Source organism: Emys orbicularis, chromosome 9, assembly GCF_028017835.1.
Source record: "Emys orbicularis isolate rEmyOrb1 chromosome 9, rEmyOrb1.hap1, whole genome shotgun sequence".
Lineage (NCBI taxonomy): Eukaryota > Metazoa > Chordata > Testudines > Emydidae > Emys > Emys orbicularis.
This window is the reverse complement of record NC_088691.1, coordinates 977,097-993,880: the sequence shown is the minus strand read 5'-3', so window position 1 is coordinate 993,880 and position 16,784 is coordinate 977,097. Positions and strand designations below refer to the sequence as shown.

Below are 16,784 nucleotides of genomic sequence, written 5' to 3'. Positions count from 1 at the left end.
GGTTGTCCAAGTGACTGCCACCATGCCCTATTCTGCGTTCAACCACCACGTGAGGGAGACAATAACTCTGGTGGGAACAGTCAGCTTGGAGTTTATGTAGTCCTGTTCGGTGGGTAGATCAAATGGAGCCAAGCTTGCAGACACCACAAGTGGAGTCTGGGAAACAGCGTCATGTAGGTGCATGCAGCCATGTGGCCTAACAGTGAAAGACACTGGCGCACTATAGCTCACGGTCTGCGGGTAATGCATGAAATCATGTTGCTTATTGTATGAAATCTGTCTGCGGGGAGCAGTGCTCTCAGAGAAACAGAGTCCAACATCGCCCCTATAAAGTTTATTGCCTTTGTTGGTAATAATATGGACTTGTCTTCATTTATGCAAATGCCTGGGGCTGCTAAAAGTTGTATGAGAAACCTTGTTGCTGACCTGACCTTCTGACGAGACCAGCCTACCAGGAGCTAATTGTCTAGGTATGGAAACACCGTATAGCCCTGGGTGGCTCATCTGGGATGCTACCACAAAGAAAACCTTCGTAAATACACTGGTTGCTGTAGTGAGCCCAAAGGGGAGGGCCTGAAATTGGAAATGTTTGTGGCCAACTGTAAAATGTAGTGCAATGGGTGAAGGTCCACATGGAAATACGGATCCTTTATGTTAAGAGCCGCAAACCACATCCCTTTCTGAAGAGAAGGGATTATTGATACCAACGTAATCATCCAAAATTTCAGCTTTCGAACAGATGTTGAGTTGCTGAAGGTCCACGATGGGTTTCCACCCTCCGTCTTTGGGGAGGATTAGGAAATCTGGGGAGTAGAACCCCATCCCACAGTAATGAGGCGGGACGCAATCCATTGCCCCTCAATGTAAAAGGGATTCCACCGCCTGTTGAAGAATTATCTTGTGAGAATGGTCCCCGAAGGGAGCCCAGGACGGGGGTTTGTGAGGTGGGAAGTAGAGGAACTCTGTGGAGTATCCCTTAGGGATAATCTCTAGAACCCAACTGTCTGCAGTGATCTTGTTCTGGTAATGGGCAAAGAGTGTAAGACAGCCCCAAAGATGACAGGGGAAGAGGTGGGTGGCATCAATGGTGGTACACAGGTCTTGATCAATATGTCAAAAATGGCTTATGGCCAGCAGTTAACAGAGGTAGAGGCTGTGGCAGTATAGGGGGCCAAGAAGCAAGCTTCTGATTCCTCTGGCGCTTGCGTGGAGGCGCAGTTGGGCACTGGTAAAAAGGTGCATGAGGATGAGGCGGCCTTGGGCTGATTCTGATGTTGCCTCCTGGGGGCTGGAGTATAAATCCCCAGTGTGTACAGAGTTAATCTTGAATCCTTTAGTGAGTGCAGGGACTCGTCCATTTTCTCATTAAAGAGGTTGCACTTGTCAAAGAGGAGGTCCTGGATGGTGTTTTGGGCCTCCCTAGGAAACCCTGACGATTGCAGCCAAGAGTCCCCCCTACGACTAAACCAATGGCCAAATTTCTGGAAGCTGTTTTCTGCAGTGTCCACTGCAACCTGCAGGGCCTCTTTTGCCACGAGCTTCCCTTAATCTAAAAAGAGACTGAAATTGGGCCCTGTCCTTTGAGGGAAGCTTATCTCTGAAGTCTGCAAGCCTGGAATAATTATTAAAGTCGTATTTAGCTAACAAAGCTTGGTAGTCAGTGACATGAAATTTCAGGCCCGCAGAGAAGACCTACTTCCCCAGGAAGTCCAGTCTCTTAGAGCCTTTATCTGCCACAGTGGCCCTTTGATAGTGTGACAGAGCTCTTTCTGTAGCCATCTGTAAGTTCAGAACAAGATGGGAAAATAAAAATTCATCTCCTTTGGCAGGAACAAAGTATCAGCTCTTAGCTCTTTTTGGTGTAGGGGCACAGGATGCTGGACTGTGCCTTACTGCTCTGGCTAGTTCTAGTATGGCCTCATTGATCAGAAGGGCCTCCTTAATCAGTCCCTGTGGTTGTAAGATGGCCAGGAGCTGGTGTTGAAGATCCTGGACTTCCTCTAATGGGATCTGTAGGTTACTGGCAACTCTTTGTAACAGCTCCTGGTACTGCCAGTGGTCATCCAGCAGAGAAGACAAAGAAGGGGTAACCACATTGTCCAGGGACGATGAAGAGGCACTCGTCGGATCTGTCAGGACCTGTGGATCTGGTTCCAGTTCTTCTCCTCGTACACCAACGGATCTGAAGGAGAAGGGCCCAGACCCCTGCCATAAGGCTCTCACTTATCCCAATAAGGCCAGAAAAAGGAATCGATTGGTTGCAGGGGATCCCAAGGGAAACAGGGTGTGGGAGGTCGTACCTGGAGAAAGGGTTAGTGTAACCCCTTGACCATCAGGGCTCAAGTGTCTCTGGGGAGATACTGGTGCAACTGATATAATGCCTGCATCTGTAACTTTCACTCTATGCATCCGAAGAAGTGAGGTTTTTACCCACGAAAACTTATGCCCAAATAAATCTGTTAGTCTTTAAGGTGCCACCAGACTCCTTGTTGTTTTTATCTCCTCTGACTCATCCAAGTCAGAGAACCGTTCCATCAGTAGTGGCAGAGCGATCAGTGCCATGGCACTCCTGACAGATGATTGGAAATGGGACTGCTCCTGGGACATTGATATGGACTGCTCCTCCGAAGTTAGGACATTCCTCAAGAGGGCACGATTGGAAAGAAGTGGAGACTGTAGATAAGGGAGGAATATATCCTCTGGTATTATGTACGCCTCCGTAAACCCAGGTGTCCGAGGGCTTCCAGCAGTCAAGTCTGAAGGACTTGGTGCATCTGCAGCAGCCAGACGGTCTTTAGATGAACAAGGCAATGCCAACAATAGATCCAGACCAGCACTTGTAGATGGAACTGGCGAACATCTGTCCTTACGCTTTGGTACTGAGGTGACCAACAGAACCAGCAGATCTTTCCTTTTATATGCCTTTCCCTCCAATCTGACGGTCTTCTGCAGAGTCAATTCCTTAGGTTCTGTAAGCATCATCTCACCCAACCTGGGCAGTCTCGGGGCGGAAGCACGTTTGCCCATGAGAGTTCCCTAGAAGAGGAGTCGTTGGGCTTATATGTAGAAGGCTCCACTCCACAACACATGCAAAGGCACTGCTGGTCAATTGAGGCTGATGTACCGGGGTGGGAGGGTCTCCCTAGCCCAGATCAGAGAGGGTCCTCATAGCCTTCTCTATCAGGTATTTTGTAGGCGAAGCTCCCAGGCTTCTGAAGTTCTGGGTGGGAATGAACGACTGACACTGCACTTTGCAGCAATATGTGCCTCATTCAGACAGTACAGGCACCATTGATGTTCATCACTGATGGAGAAGGAGCAAGGGCAAGAGATGCAATTCTTGAATCCCGGGACTCTGGGCATAGTTCTGGAGCCAAGGAGTGGTTTCCCAACTAGAGGGAAAGAAATACTCTATGCTAACTATAAACTTTCATTACTAACTACTAAGCTAAGATATATAATTATTTACATTTTTTTTCTTTGCAGGTTATACAATGGAGTGGAGGAGGACATGATTCTGACTTAGTCCATGCAGCAATAAGAAGAAACTAAAGAGGTTTCAACCTGCACTGTCTCTTACACCCTTTGTTGGGAGCACAAGGAGAGCTACTCCGTGTGTGCGGGCCAACAGACACTGCTTTGAAGAATTTCTAGACTCAGGGACATGGTGTGCAGGCATACCCCCACGTGTAGAATATACATAGAGACCATTACTCAAAGTAATGAGATTGTTTAACTCAGAAAGGAGATGAATAAGAGGGGACATCATAAATGTATATGAAATAATGACAGGTCTAAGGAAGGGAGATTGGGGGCTTCTGTTCTTCCTGTCCCATAATAAAAAGAATGAGGGAACATTCAATTAAAGGTGGCAAATTCAAAACTGATAAAAGATTTCTTCACACAATGTGTAATTAGATTGTGGAACAAACTGCCACAAAATGTCACTGAGGCCAAGAATTTAGCAAAACTCAGAGTGGGATTTGACATTTATATAGGCAAGTATCCATAGCTACAATAGTTAATGATAACAAATTTATGTATGGATATAAAACGTCACACTTCAGGGTTTTAATGAATCTTTAACTATTAGGGATCAGGAAGAGACCTTCATGGGAGGCAGATTACCCCACATGTGCTACAATAGGATTTCTCGCACCTTCCTCTCAAGTATCTGGTGCTGACAATTGTTGGAGATATGATACTAAGCTAGATGGACCTGTGGGCTGATCCATTCTGGCAATAACTATGTTCCTATTCTAAAACCCTAGAAACAAGATTATTCTCAAGTTTCTGATGTGCTGTAGAGCACCTAACTGCTTGGAAATAAAGAAAAACATATTCTCTGCCTGGATCAGGGATCTTAGCATAACTTACTTTCCAACTAGGAACAGCCACAGCAAACTAGCCAAGAAAAGTGACTTTAAGACAGTGGCCCCACCCAGGAACTCTCTCCTATGGCAGGATGTGCCATGACAAGCACACCTGCTTCAAGTTCCCCTCAATCTAGCCATGAAAAGAATATAGTCTCTCCCAGTGTCCACTTAAAATCCCACCTCTGGGCATAAATTATTCAAATACACATGCAATAATCCACAGAACCCTCATGATAAAACTGTTTTCCCAATCTCCAAAATAAAACATAAAAATGTACAGGGATTTTTCAAGGGAGGTTGTGGAAGCTTCTTCTCTGGAGGTTTTCAAAAGGAGGATGGATAGCCATCTGTCTTGGATGGTTTAGACACAACAAATCCTGCATCTTGGCAGCAGGTTAGATTAGATGACCCTTGCGGTCCCTTCTAACCCTATGATTCTAAGCTCCACACCCATGAGTCCACCAGTACTTGGTTCCCAGTTCCTTTCTGCCCTTGTTCCACGGCCACCCACTCTCCAGGATATCCACCTGTGACTAGTTTCAGGACTCTTCTGCCCACAACATGGGTCAGTGACTCAGCCATTTTTATCCTCCTGGCATTGGCTCTTCAGTTCAGGAAGGTCAGCAAATTAGCTCCTGCACTGGCTCCCAGCTCTCAGCCCCTTTCAGTCTCCCACCACTGGCTCTGTACCTCAGGTAATCAGCAAACGAGCCCCACTTCCGGCCTCCTACTGTGCGCTCCATGTCCATAGGCAGCGGCGGCTCCAGGCACCAGCACTCCAAGTGCGTGCCTGGGGTGGCAAGCCGCGGGGGGCGCCCTGCCGGTCCCTGCGAGGGCGGCAGTCAGGCAGCCTTCGGTGGCATGCCTGCGGGAGGTCCGCCGGTCCGGCGGATTCGGCGGCTATTCGGAGGCGGGTACGCGGAAGCCGCTGTACCGGCAGACCTCCCGCAGGCATGCCGCCAAAGGCAGCCTACCTGCCGTGCTTGGGGCGGCAAAAAAGTTAGAGCCGCCCCGTCCATAGGCGCCAACTCCGTGGGTACTCCAGGGGGAAAAAATGGTGGGTTCTGAGCATCCACCAGCAGCCCCCCCCGATCAGCTCCTCCCCTGCCCCCAGTGACTCCTGCCCACTGGCAGCCCCACCAATCAGCACCTCCCACCTGCTGCGATCAGCTGTTCTGCAGGGTGCAGGAGGTGCTGGGGGGAAAGAGGGAGGAGCAAGGACAGGGTATGCTCGGAGGAGGGCATGGAATGGGGCGGGATGAGATGGATGGGGTGGATCAGGGGCAGAAAGAGGCAGGGCAGGGGCGGGAAGAGGCAGGGTGGGGGCGAGGCCTTGGGAGAAGGGGTAAAGTGGGTGGAGCTGGGGAGGTGCACCCTCCGGCACATTAGAAAGTCAGTGCCTCTGCCCATGTCACAAGCATAGAACTTTCCAGCGGGCTGGAGGAAACTATAAAGAGGGGAAGTGACATCATCACTTAGCCTCACTCCCCCTACAACTCAAAACCTGGAAACACGTCTAGAGGACAAAGACTTTGAACTGGGGAGGGTGGTCCCAGCCTGGAGGAGAATTCCAGCCTGTGTACTGAAGATCTGTGACCTGTTTATACCATCTACAGTAACTCCTCACTTAACGTTGTAGTTATGTTCCTGAAAAATGCAACTTTAAGTGAAACAATGTTAAACGAATCCAATTTCCCCATAAGATTTAATGTAAATGCAGGGGGTTAGGTTCCAAGGAAATTTTTGGGGGGCAGACAAAAGGCATTATATACTGTACTGTACTGTGTTGGGAGGTGCCCCTGGCTTACCGCACACAGGCACAGCCTGCTGCAGGCAAGGACGCTAGGAAGTACCTTGCGCAGCAGCAGCGGCAGCTTCCCCCCAGAAGAACAGGTGCCAACTTTGCCAGGGGATACTCCAGGCCCACCTCTTCCCGTCCCCACTCCACCTCCTCTCCGGAGCATGCAGCGTCACCGCTCCTCCCCTCCCCGAAAGTCCTAAGCACCGCCAAACAGCATTGCAAGGGAGCATTGCACAACTTTAAATGAGCATGTTCCCTAATAGAGCAGAGACGTAACTTCGAAACAACGTTAAGCAGGAGGATGTTAAGTGAGGAGTTACTGTATCAGGGTGAGACACGGCTTGATTCAAATCCTGTTTAGTTTATAGAACTCAAATTGTGAATTTACTTTTATTTCTTATGTACCAACTTTGATCTCTACACTTTCTACTTATAATCACTTAAAATTTATCTTTCTGTAGTTAATAAATCTGTTTTAAATTTTACTTAAAACAGTGTGTTTTTGTTGATGTGCTTGGAAAATCTAAGCTCAGTTTACAAAGGCTAGTGCATGTCTTCTCCACATTGAGGGAGGGGCGGATTGGGTAATGAATTTACACTGGTCAGGCTTCTGACGAGCGCAAGACAGTACAATTCTGGGGTGCAAGGCTGGGGAGAACTGGCTGGAGCCTCTCTATTGTTGGTTCATGAATGGCTGAGAGAAGCATTCATATAACTCAGTTGGGCGTGTCAGTGCCTGTGGATGTCTGTGTATGTGCAGTGCCTGTGGATGTCTGTGTAAGTGCTGCCAATAGCATCACAGTGTGAATGATACGCCAGGTTGGTGGAACAGAGGACTCAGCAGTACCACAGTCCAGGTTGCATTCGGGAATCCCATCACACCTACCCAGTTGCTCCTCCTTCTCAGACAGCGCTTGCAGAGCATTCTGCTCTCTGATAACTGTCTCTCCCAGGCAGCTCTGACCTGCCCCCCTTTCCTGTCTCTCAGGTTCCCCTTGACTCACCAGGTCTCTTCCATTTACAAGTGCCCTCCTGTAAAACCCAGTTGGTGTGAGCTGATGAGTCACAGGTGCACTAGCCCCGCTCTCTCTTAAATGGCAAGTATCACCCTAGAACAGTGATCCTTCTTTTTTTTTTTTAAAGCAAAGAACAAAGAACCTCTTTGTTCCCAAACCTCATAGCTCTTGGCAGCTCTGTCCCACAGAATGATGTGCAGCCGGTTCAGTGTTTCAGGTGACAGCTGTTTTCCTGTATAGTGACCTGAGAAGTGATTGAAATTAAGCAATTACAAGGTCTTAAATAAAGAAGAAACTATTACCTACCATACAGTAACTGTCGTTCTTCAAGATGTGTTCCACTATTGGTGCACATGAGCCCAGTGCACGCCAAACAGATTCTTGGACTACAATGTCCATTGCAGCACTGTCTGCACCCTGAGTGTCCTCACACATTGAACTGAAGGCATAAAGAGTGGGCCACCCCAACCGCCCCTCTGTTCCTTTGCCATACAGAAACTTGTTAATAGACTCTGTGGTAACAGGGATGTGGTGGGGCAGATCTTGGGGGGAGGGTGTGTGTGTGTGTGTATATATATATATATATCTATATCAGCAGTGCAAGTACGGCGGTACGATCCAGTACGCCGTACCAGCAAGGTATTTATAGCTGATACGGCATACTGGAAAGACACAGGAGGAGCCGTGGGCCCCATGCCGGCAGCTCCTCTGGTGCAACTGTACCACCCCGAGCCCTGCCCCCTGCCCTTCCACGGAGCTGCATCTCCTCCATCTGTACAGCAGCAGCCCCGCTGGAGCACAGGGCTGGGGGGACAGGGCAGGGGGTGGTACAGCGCCAGAGGAGCTGCTGGCATTCTGCTCCTTTCCCCGCTGCGGTTCCCATAACTACAATGTTAAGCGAGGAGTTACTGTACTCTGAACTGTATGGGTCATTTAACCACAGAAACAACTTACAAAGACAAAAGCTATGCATTCAGAGTGCATGTGATGAAAGGATCAAAGACCAACAACCTTCTCAGCTCCAGCATGGCAGCCATGATGGGCCTAATGAGAAAGGTGGAAGAACTCAACGGAGGATTTGATTATATTGGACTTTTGAAAGGAGATCCAGTACAATTAAACTTAAAAGACAATGCTGAACCATACCATGTACAAACACCTCTACCAGACAGACCTTGGAAAAGACTAGCTTAAGATTTACACAAATTCAGAGGACATCATTACATCGTAGTGGACTATTTTTCCAGGTACATAGAATTAATGAACTTGAAAGAACTAACATGTTGCAGTGTTATCAAGAAGTTGAAGTGCACTTTTGCTTACTTTGGTATTCCAGAATAACTAATGATGGACAACAGAGCACAATTCACTGCAGCAGAATTTTAGTCATTCCAAACAAAATATGATTTTGATCATATTACTAGCAGCCAAAATCACCAAAAGCAAATGGAGAAGCTGAGAGAGCTGTAAAGACAGCCAAGAAAATCCAACAGTAGGAAGAGCCGCTCCTTGCTCTTCTCAATTACAGATGAACGCCAATAGCAGTTACTAGATATACTCCAACACAACTCCTGATAGTAAGGCAATTCAGAACTACTATTCCAACTTTGGAAAAGAATCATGTCTCCAAAGTGACTAGCCACACAGAGAGTAGCCAAATCAGATAAAAAGGAAAAAAGAACTTATGATCACTTTTCCAACAGACAACACTCAGTTAGAGAACTGCCAGGTCTAGAACATGTTGAACGTCTTCAGGGCCATCCCTGGAGGGGAGGGGGTGAGCCCTGGGGCGGAAGTCACGCATCCATCACTTCCGGGACTGACCCATTACTTCCGGGACCGACCGCGCCAGCCCGTGGGGCCCCCAAAGCGTGGGGCCCAGAGCGGTCCCCCCATTCACCGTACCCAAGGGACAATTCTGACCGTGTTCATCTCAAATTGGATGGAGAAAAAGGATGGACAACTCCAGCTGTCATAAAGAAAAAATAATTCAGCATCCAGATCATTTGTGATCAAGACTACAGTAGAGAGATCAACAGAAACCATCGACATCTACAGTTTGTTCCTCAGAAAGCAAAACCAACAGAGCTGACGAATGAAGAACAAGAAGATGACTAATGGACAGCCAGATGACTAAGCTGTTATGCTTTCAAATCATGTAATTAGAAACCAGCATAATTCATAGACATGTAACAGACCGATCCATATTGAACTTCAAAGATACCGTGATAGTGTACATTTTGTAAATGGTAGGAATGTAGAATTTAAAGGGAGATATGTAATAGAATGCTAACCTGTATTGTACAGTTCAGCCACTAGGTGGCACTGTGTGTAACATACTTTATTTAAGCTAAACTCAGCCATACCTGGCATAACATTAAAGGATCTTATAGTGAACACATCAGGTCTGCATCTCTCTGAGAAGGAAGCTCTGGCCAGTCCAAATCTGGTACAGGAGCGTGACCTGCTAGTAGCAGCCCTGCAACTTACTATATACAATACATGACAAAGAGTAAGAAAAAGATATAAAGGAAGGAGGAGGAGAGGAGGAGTTAAGGAGAGAGAAGAGGTAAATCAATTGCTTAAGTCAATTAAGCCCTGTCATCAGCAAACGACAGCAGAAGTTGGACACTGACCTGTAATGACATCTTCAATTTTTTGCTTGGCAAGCGGCTCCTTCATCCTTTGTAACAGAAACTCGATGTGGAGTAAGATGATTTTTCCGAGGTCAGGTGACGACGCAAACCGCCCAGAGATGGACTTCAGAAAATCAAAACCAACCAATTCCCTATTCACACAGATGCATTTTTAATGGAGTTGTGCAGAAGGAGCTGTTGACTTCCCATTCTGGGGCCCAATATATACATCTCATAAAATCTGTTTTTCACTTAGATTGCTTTTCACAAAAAAGAATCTAGATGGTTTAACCCAGTGATTCTCCAGCTTTTTCATTCTGAGGACCAGTTCATAGCAGAAAGATGCTCCACCGCTTCTATGAGCCACCCTCAATTCCTGACTCTCAAAGGCTCTGTGGATCCCTTGCGGTCAACAAAGCAGACTGGGAATTAGTGCCCTAACCAGTAAATGCTCATTTGGCTCCAGGACAGCCCTGTAACATGTCAGTCCATAGTCCATAAACATCTACATTTAAGAAACATTCAAAGTCTGGTTAACCCTTCCAAAAGGAAATAAATCCAGCATTAAGGCTAAAATTCTATCCTCGATAACCTATGTGATTCCAAGATATGTATCCTGCATAAACACAGAGGGAGAAACAGAGGACAGCAGTGTGGAAATGGGACTTCCCTGTTCACAGACATATTGCTTATAACCTAACCTCTTTTATGGGTTTGTTTCCAGAACTGCAGGCCCCAAGAATAGTATTTCAAGGGTGTAAGCCCTTGATTAAGACAGTCTGGAAATGTATTATCACATAGGGGACAAGAGTTTGGCACTATGCTCAATCCTTTGCTGACAGGTCATAGAAGCACTATGGGATAACATGTTCAAACCCCACAGAAGGGAGCCCTTTTTAACACCCTCAAGAGAACTGTATCTGTGGTCACAGTGTCCATGGAGTAAATGGGAGAATCCTGGAGGAGACTCCCTCAAAATAGCTTTTGTTGGTCCATCGTAGCTTTCCTGCTGGCTGCCAGAAATCTCCCTTTGCTCCTCTTCTGACATTCTCTTATCTAACTGTTGAAAGATAGGCAAAATACATGCCAACACAACTTCATGACTGGGGCCCAAAAAAGTATAATCTCCTTCCTCAGAGCCTCAAGCACATCACATCGGTGCCTGAACTCACATGCCAGAGAAACAACTGGCACAAGTTGTTCTGAACCAACGTCTCACACTTCAGTGCACAGTAGTACTGCCAAACTACCTGAACTCGGATGACCTGACAACAGGAATTTGTAATGGAAACTTAAAACAGGCCTTGAACTACAGCATCTCTCCAGATAAAAGGCAATAGCTATAAATATAGCACCCCTGATTCAACATTCATCCTGAGCTGTGCTTGGACAGAGTGGAGGAAGCAGCTCCCCAAGTCAGGGCTGCCAAGCCTTAATTTGTGCCTTGGCTACACAGGGACAACCTACTATGCCAATGTAGGATAAGGTGTAGCAACTCTCTCTTTCATCACAACTCACACTGTATCATGCCCTGACACACTATTTCTACAACTTAGCTCTCCTGTTGTTGGGTATCACTTTGTAAGAATACTGGGAAGCCCAGGCAATGTATGTTCTCCCTCAAGTAGGGGGTGCTGAAGTTCTGTACCTCTCATGTTCCAGAAGCAGCTTAGCAGTGTTCAAACAGAAATCTAGTGACACCTCATGATGCAGAAGTTCAGCAACAGCTAGAGAGAAGAAAAAATGGGGATTACTGAGTCACTGAGGAAATTTATCTGCTCACTGTAAAGATATGGGCTGTCCCTATATTCCCCCATGCAGACTGGTATGGTGTCGTGGGTGTGCTCCACTTTAATTTCCCCCAATTGGGACAGCATTAGGTTTGCTTTAACAGCCTGGGGCAAGGAGAAGCCAGCACGCATGAACAAAATAGCATGTCCCCTTTTCATAAGGTTTCAGGACAACAATTACAATAAACTGTTCATAAGGTCCTCATCTAAGGACCGCAGATCAGAGCTCCCATACTTAAAAGTCCACAAAACAAAGTCGGAGTCTAGCTTAACCAGTCTCCTGGAGCCTCAGATTAAAAAAACACCAGCCACTGCAGCCTGCCTAGCTTCTACTCTCCTGTTCTCTACTTAACTTCCTGTTCCTGTTTAAATAGCCCAGTCTTAGTGCAAGGCAGGACCTCCTTGATTACACTCCAGGCTGTCCCAGCCTGTCCCATAAAGTACATTCCTTCACACTCACTCTCAAGTCTTTTGTCTTCTTAGGAAAAAAATCATAATTCTAAAACTAGGCAACTGTTAAACATGTTCTTCATGTTTTCATTTTCTTTTCATGTTTTCAAAATGAATTTGGGGCTAGTGAAAGGTGCCAAATTGACAGCTCTGGAGACTCAAGTCCTCTGTCTCTCATAAGAACACAAACAGAAAGGACAACAACAATGCAAGCTTCCTCCTCAAGCTGTCCCTTCACAATGTGCCTCCACCCTGGCCTGGAGGGACCACTTCAATGACTGTGGGGAGTTCAGTCTCTGTGGACTCTCAGTTAAGACTGCAACCAAAGAGCAAGTTAGCATGATGGTGGGTTTTGGACACCTGTCCCTAGAAACTGGACTAAAATTCCTCAACAGCCATCTGAAGGTGAGTTTCAATCTGCCAGAATTCAAACCAGTTACCTGGAGACCAAAATTTATTTCTGGAAGTGCCCACCATGTACTCAGTGCTTTCCAGAGAAGACAGCACAGTGCCTTCCCTGAACAGCTCATCATCTATGAACAGAAAGTTCTTCCTGAGCCACCAAGTTTTCTGAATTCAAATCCCTCCTGAAGACACTCTTCTGCTGTGATACCACCAGAGAAACCAATTGACTTATACTGTGCTGACAAGTCTGAGGAGCAAGTAAGAATAGTTTATATATCCCGTATGAAACAAACAAACAAACCTGTGTTAACATAAGAAGTTACTCACCCTGTGTGGTAACAATGGTTCTTCAATATGTGTGTCCCTATGGGTGCTCCACTGCAGGTGTGTCTGCATCCCTGAGCTGCTGATTGGAGAACTTTGGTAGCAGTGTCTGTTGGGCCCGCACACGCGCTGTCTCTCCTTATGCTGTGCCATGAGGCTAGCCAGTGCATGTGGGCTAACCTTCCTCAGTTCCTTCTCTACTGCAGAGTCATAATGAGAACTCCGAAGTAGATGGGAGGAGGGCGGGTAGTGGAGAACATCTTGAAGAACCATCGTTACTGAACAGGGTGAGTAACTTCTTCTTCGAGTAGTGTCCCTGTGGGTGGTTCCCCTGGAGGGCTGGGACTTCAGAGTCGGATTGGTCACAGAAGAAAGAACAGTGGAGCCAAATATGGTATCAGAGGCAGAGTCCTCAGTGGTCACATAACGTTCTGCGAAGGTATGGACTGAAGCGCAAGTCGCCACTCTGCAGATCTCCAAGATGGGGACATGCTTTAAGAAGGCAACAGATGAAGAGACCGATCTTGTGGAGTATGTACAGATCGAGTCCAGAGGGGTCATGTAACGAATCTGGTAGTACTCTCTAACACAATTCAAGACCCACTTAGAAAGTTATTGGGCTGATATCACTGACCTTTCTGACATAGAGAGAAACAATCTAGTACCTGAAGGCTTCTGTCCTATCGAGGTAGAATGCAAGGGCTCTCCTAATGTCCAGGGTTTGTAGTATGGCCTTCCCAATTTCCCAGTGAGGCTTGGGGTAGAAGGTGGGAAAGTGAATAGACTGGTTCATGTGGAATGAGGAGGTCACTTTAGGCAGGAACTTCAGATGTGGCCTAAGTGTGACCTTGTCTGGGAAGAATACCATGTACGGAGGATGTGTCATTGAAGCTGCTATCTCCCCTATTCTTCTAGCCAAGGTAATTGCGACTAGAAAGACCGTTTTCATCGACAGATGAGTTAGCGAACAGGTGGCCATGGGTTCAAATGAGGGCCTACTCAGCCCTTTTATACTAGATTTAGGTCCCAAGTGGGGGAGGGAAGTCTAGGCTGAGGGAAGAGGTTTGTTATTCCTTTCAGGAACCTTTTTACGGTTAGGTGCAAAATTACTGAGTACCCGTCTATGGAATGGTGAAATACAGAGGTGGACTCTGAGAGAGCTCAGAGATAGTCCTGATTTTTTAAGGGTCAGGGCATATTTCAGAATATGCGGAAGAGTTGTCAACTCTAGACGGAATTGCTGGGACATGCACCAAATCTGGAACCTGGACCACTTCTGCAGGTAAGTGCATTGTGTGGAGGACTTTCTACTGTGTAGTAGGAGCTCCTACGCTTCCTTTGAGCATGAGCTTTCTAGGAGTTGGAACCACCTAGGGGCCATGCTTTGAGTCAGAGGATCCCCAAGTTGGGATGCATGGTGCGCCCCTTGTCCTGTGTGAGGAGGTGTGGGATGGTCAGAAGGGAGATCAGTGGCACATCACAAGCTGCATTAGGTAAGGGTATCAGGTCTGTCTCGGCCAGGTAGGGGTGATCAGAATCATGTGAGGCCCATCCTCTTTATCTTGAGCAGGACCTTCAGCAGAAGAGGAAACAGAGGGAAGGTATAAAGAAGGTCCTTGTCCCATGGAAGGAGGAGAGCATTGCCTAGAGATCGCTGTTCAATCACCACCCTGGAACAGTATTGTGGACACTTCTTGTTCTGGTAAGTAGCAAACAGATCAGTGGACAGTGTTCCCCGCCGTGTGAACAAGCCCTGAAGTACTGATGGGTGCATCTCCCACTCATGGTCGTGCAGGAATGTGCAACTGAGTTTGTATGCTATCGTGTTTTGCGTGCCAGGGAGGTAAGCCGTGGACCAGGTGAGATTGTGAGAGATGCACCAATTCCACAGTTTCATCGCCTCTGCGCATAGAGAGGTGATCAGGCTCCTCCTTGGAGATTTATGTAATCCATGCAGGCTATGTTGTCCGTCAGGACCTTTATATGTGAGCCTGCTATCAGCAGGAGGAAATTGGTACAGGCGTTCCTGACCGCTCTCAGTTCGAGGAGATTGATATGAAGGGAGATCTCTGCCGGTGACCATTTGCCTTGTGCTGTGAGACTGTTTAAATGTGTGCCTCATCCTAGGAGGAATGTATCCATGGTAAGGAGCGACAAAGGTGGCCCCTGTAGGAAGAGGATCCCTTTGCATGCATTGGTTGGGTCTTTTCACCAGTCCAGGGAGTTTTTGACCCTGGTGGGTAGTGTCGGGGTTTGGCCAGACTGTCCCTGTTCAGTCTGTAAACCGAGCTGAACCACAGCTGTAGGCATCACATGTGAAGTCTGGCGTGAGGAATCACCGCCATGCCAGCAGCCATATGCCCCAGAAGCTGGAGGCAGGTTCTGGCTGGCACTTGAGGGCTGTATTGAGTCGTGTCTATAAGAGATACCATGGAGTGAAATCTGTCCTGAGGTAGGAAGGCTTTGGCTTGTAGTGCGTCTAGGTCGGCCCCTCTAAATTCCAGGTATTGCACTGGCGTAAGGGTTGACTTCTGCGAGTTGATCTGTAGTCCCAGATCCTTGAACAAGGTTATTGTCTCTCCAGTGGCTCGATGAGCCTCCTGAAGCAACCAGACTCTGAGGAGACAATCGTCTAGGTAAGGATAGATCATCATCCCTTGAGATCTTAAATGGGTGACCACCACTGAGAACTTTGGAAAATACTGTACTCTCGGGGTCGATGAAAGTCCGAAGGGAAGGACTCTGTATTGGTAATGGTTGTTTCCCAGAGTGAACCTGAGGAAACATATGAGAGCCAGTAGTATTGAGATGTGAAAATAGGCATCTTGTGAGTTGAGGGCTGAAAACCAGTCTCCGTGTTCCAGTGATGGAATGATCGTCAATAGTGTGACCATCTTGAATGTCTGAGTTTTGACAAACTTGTTGAGAGTTCTTAGGTCCAGGATGGGTCTCCAATCTCCCTTTTGGGTATTAAGAAGTACCAAGAGTAGAACCCCTAGCCTCGCAGATGTTGAGGTACTGGTTCTATGGCTCCTAACTGCAGGAGGCAGTCTATGTCCTGCCATAGTAGACTCTTGTGAGAAGGGTCCCTGAAGAGGGACAGGGAAGAGTGTTGTGGAGGAGGTAGGAAGTGAAATGGATGGAATATCCAGATCTGACAATCTCTAGGACTCATCTGTCCAATGTTACGTGCTCCCAGGCACTGCGGAATGCTGCCAAACAGTGGCCAAATAGGTGTGTGGTCACAGGTGATAATGAGGAGTGGTCTCATGGCGCCTCGACCTCCCCGTCAAAAGTGGTGCTTAGGGGCAGGCGGTTAGGCCAAGGACTGGGAGCCTGAGGGCTTCCACTTCGAGAATCTCCCCTTCTTCCTCTGGGGCTCATAGTGCTGCTGCATGGGGAACAGTGCTGAATACTGACTGTGTTGGTATTGTGAGCTGAATCGTCTCTTTTGCACCTGTGTATAAACTCCCAGTGATCTCAGAGTGGCCCTGGAATCCTTCAGGGAGTGGAGGGAGGCATCAGTCTTCTTGGCGATTCCTTTGTGGGGACACAGTATTTTTTGTCCACTTGCTTGCAAGTTGGAACTATCAAGGCCTGGGGTTCCCACACTGCCTTAGCAGAGTCTAGGATGGCCTCATTAATTGGGAGGATGACTGTGGAGGTGGATGAGACGTGGAGGAGATCAATAAGTTGGTGGTGCGTATCCTTAACCTCCTCCAATGGTATATGGAGGGTGTCGGCCACTCTCTTTGCCAGCTCCTGGAATAGGAGAAAATCGTCTGCTATGGAAGGCTGTGATGGCATGACCGCCTCGTCTGGCGAAGAGGAGGATATGGCATTGGGTGCAATCTCCTCCTCAGCATCCATCTCCTGCTCCACAACTTCTAAGGGTACTGAGGTTCATGATGCTATAGCTGAGGGAGGCTGTCTGTGAGGTTCTCTGATGACACGCAGTGCCCTGGAGGAAGGCTGGCGATGAGCTG

The 16,784-nt window shown here is 47.5% G+C and overlaps 1 protein-coding gene across 1 annotated transcript in view; it reads right to left on the bottom strand.

Moving 5' to 3' along the window:
- The window catches only part of TEX11 (testis expressed 11), a 107,037-nt gene that overhangs the window by 60,039 nt on the left and 30,214 nt on the right, over positions 1–16,784 (bottom strand). Inside the window, exons 11-13 of the mRNA XM_065411101.1 lie at positions 11,478–11,556; positions 9,830–9,981; positions 7,352–7,437 (exon numbers count right to left, since the gene is read on the bottom strand). Of these exons, the coding sequence (XP_065267173.1) occupies positions 7,352–7,437; positions 9,830–9,981; positions 11,478–11,556 (317 nt within the window). The remainder of the gene's footprint in view (positions 1–7,351; positions 7,438–9,829; positions 9,982–11,477; positions 11,557–16,784) is intronic.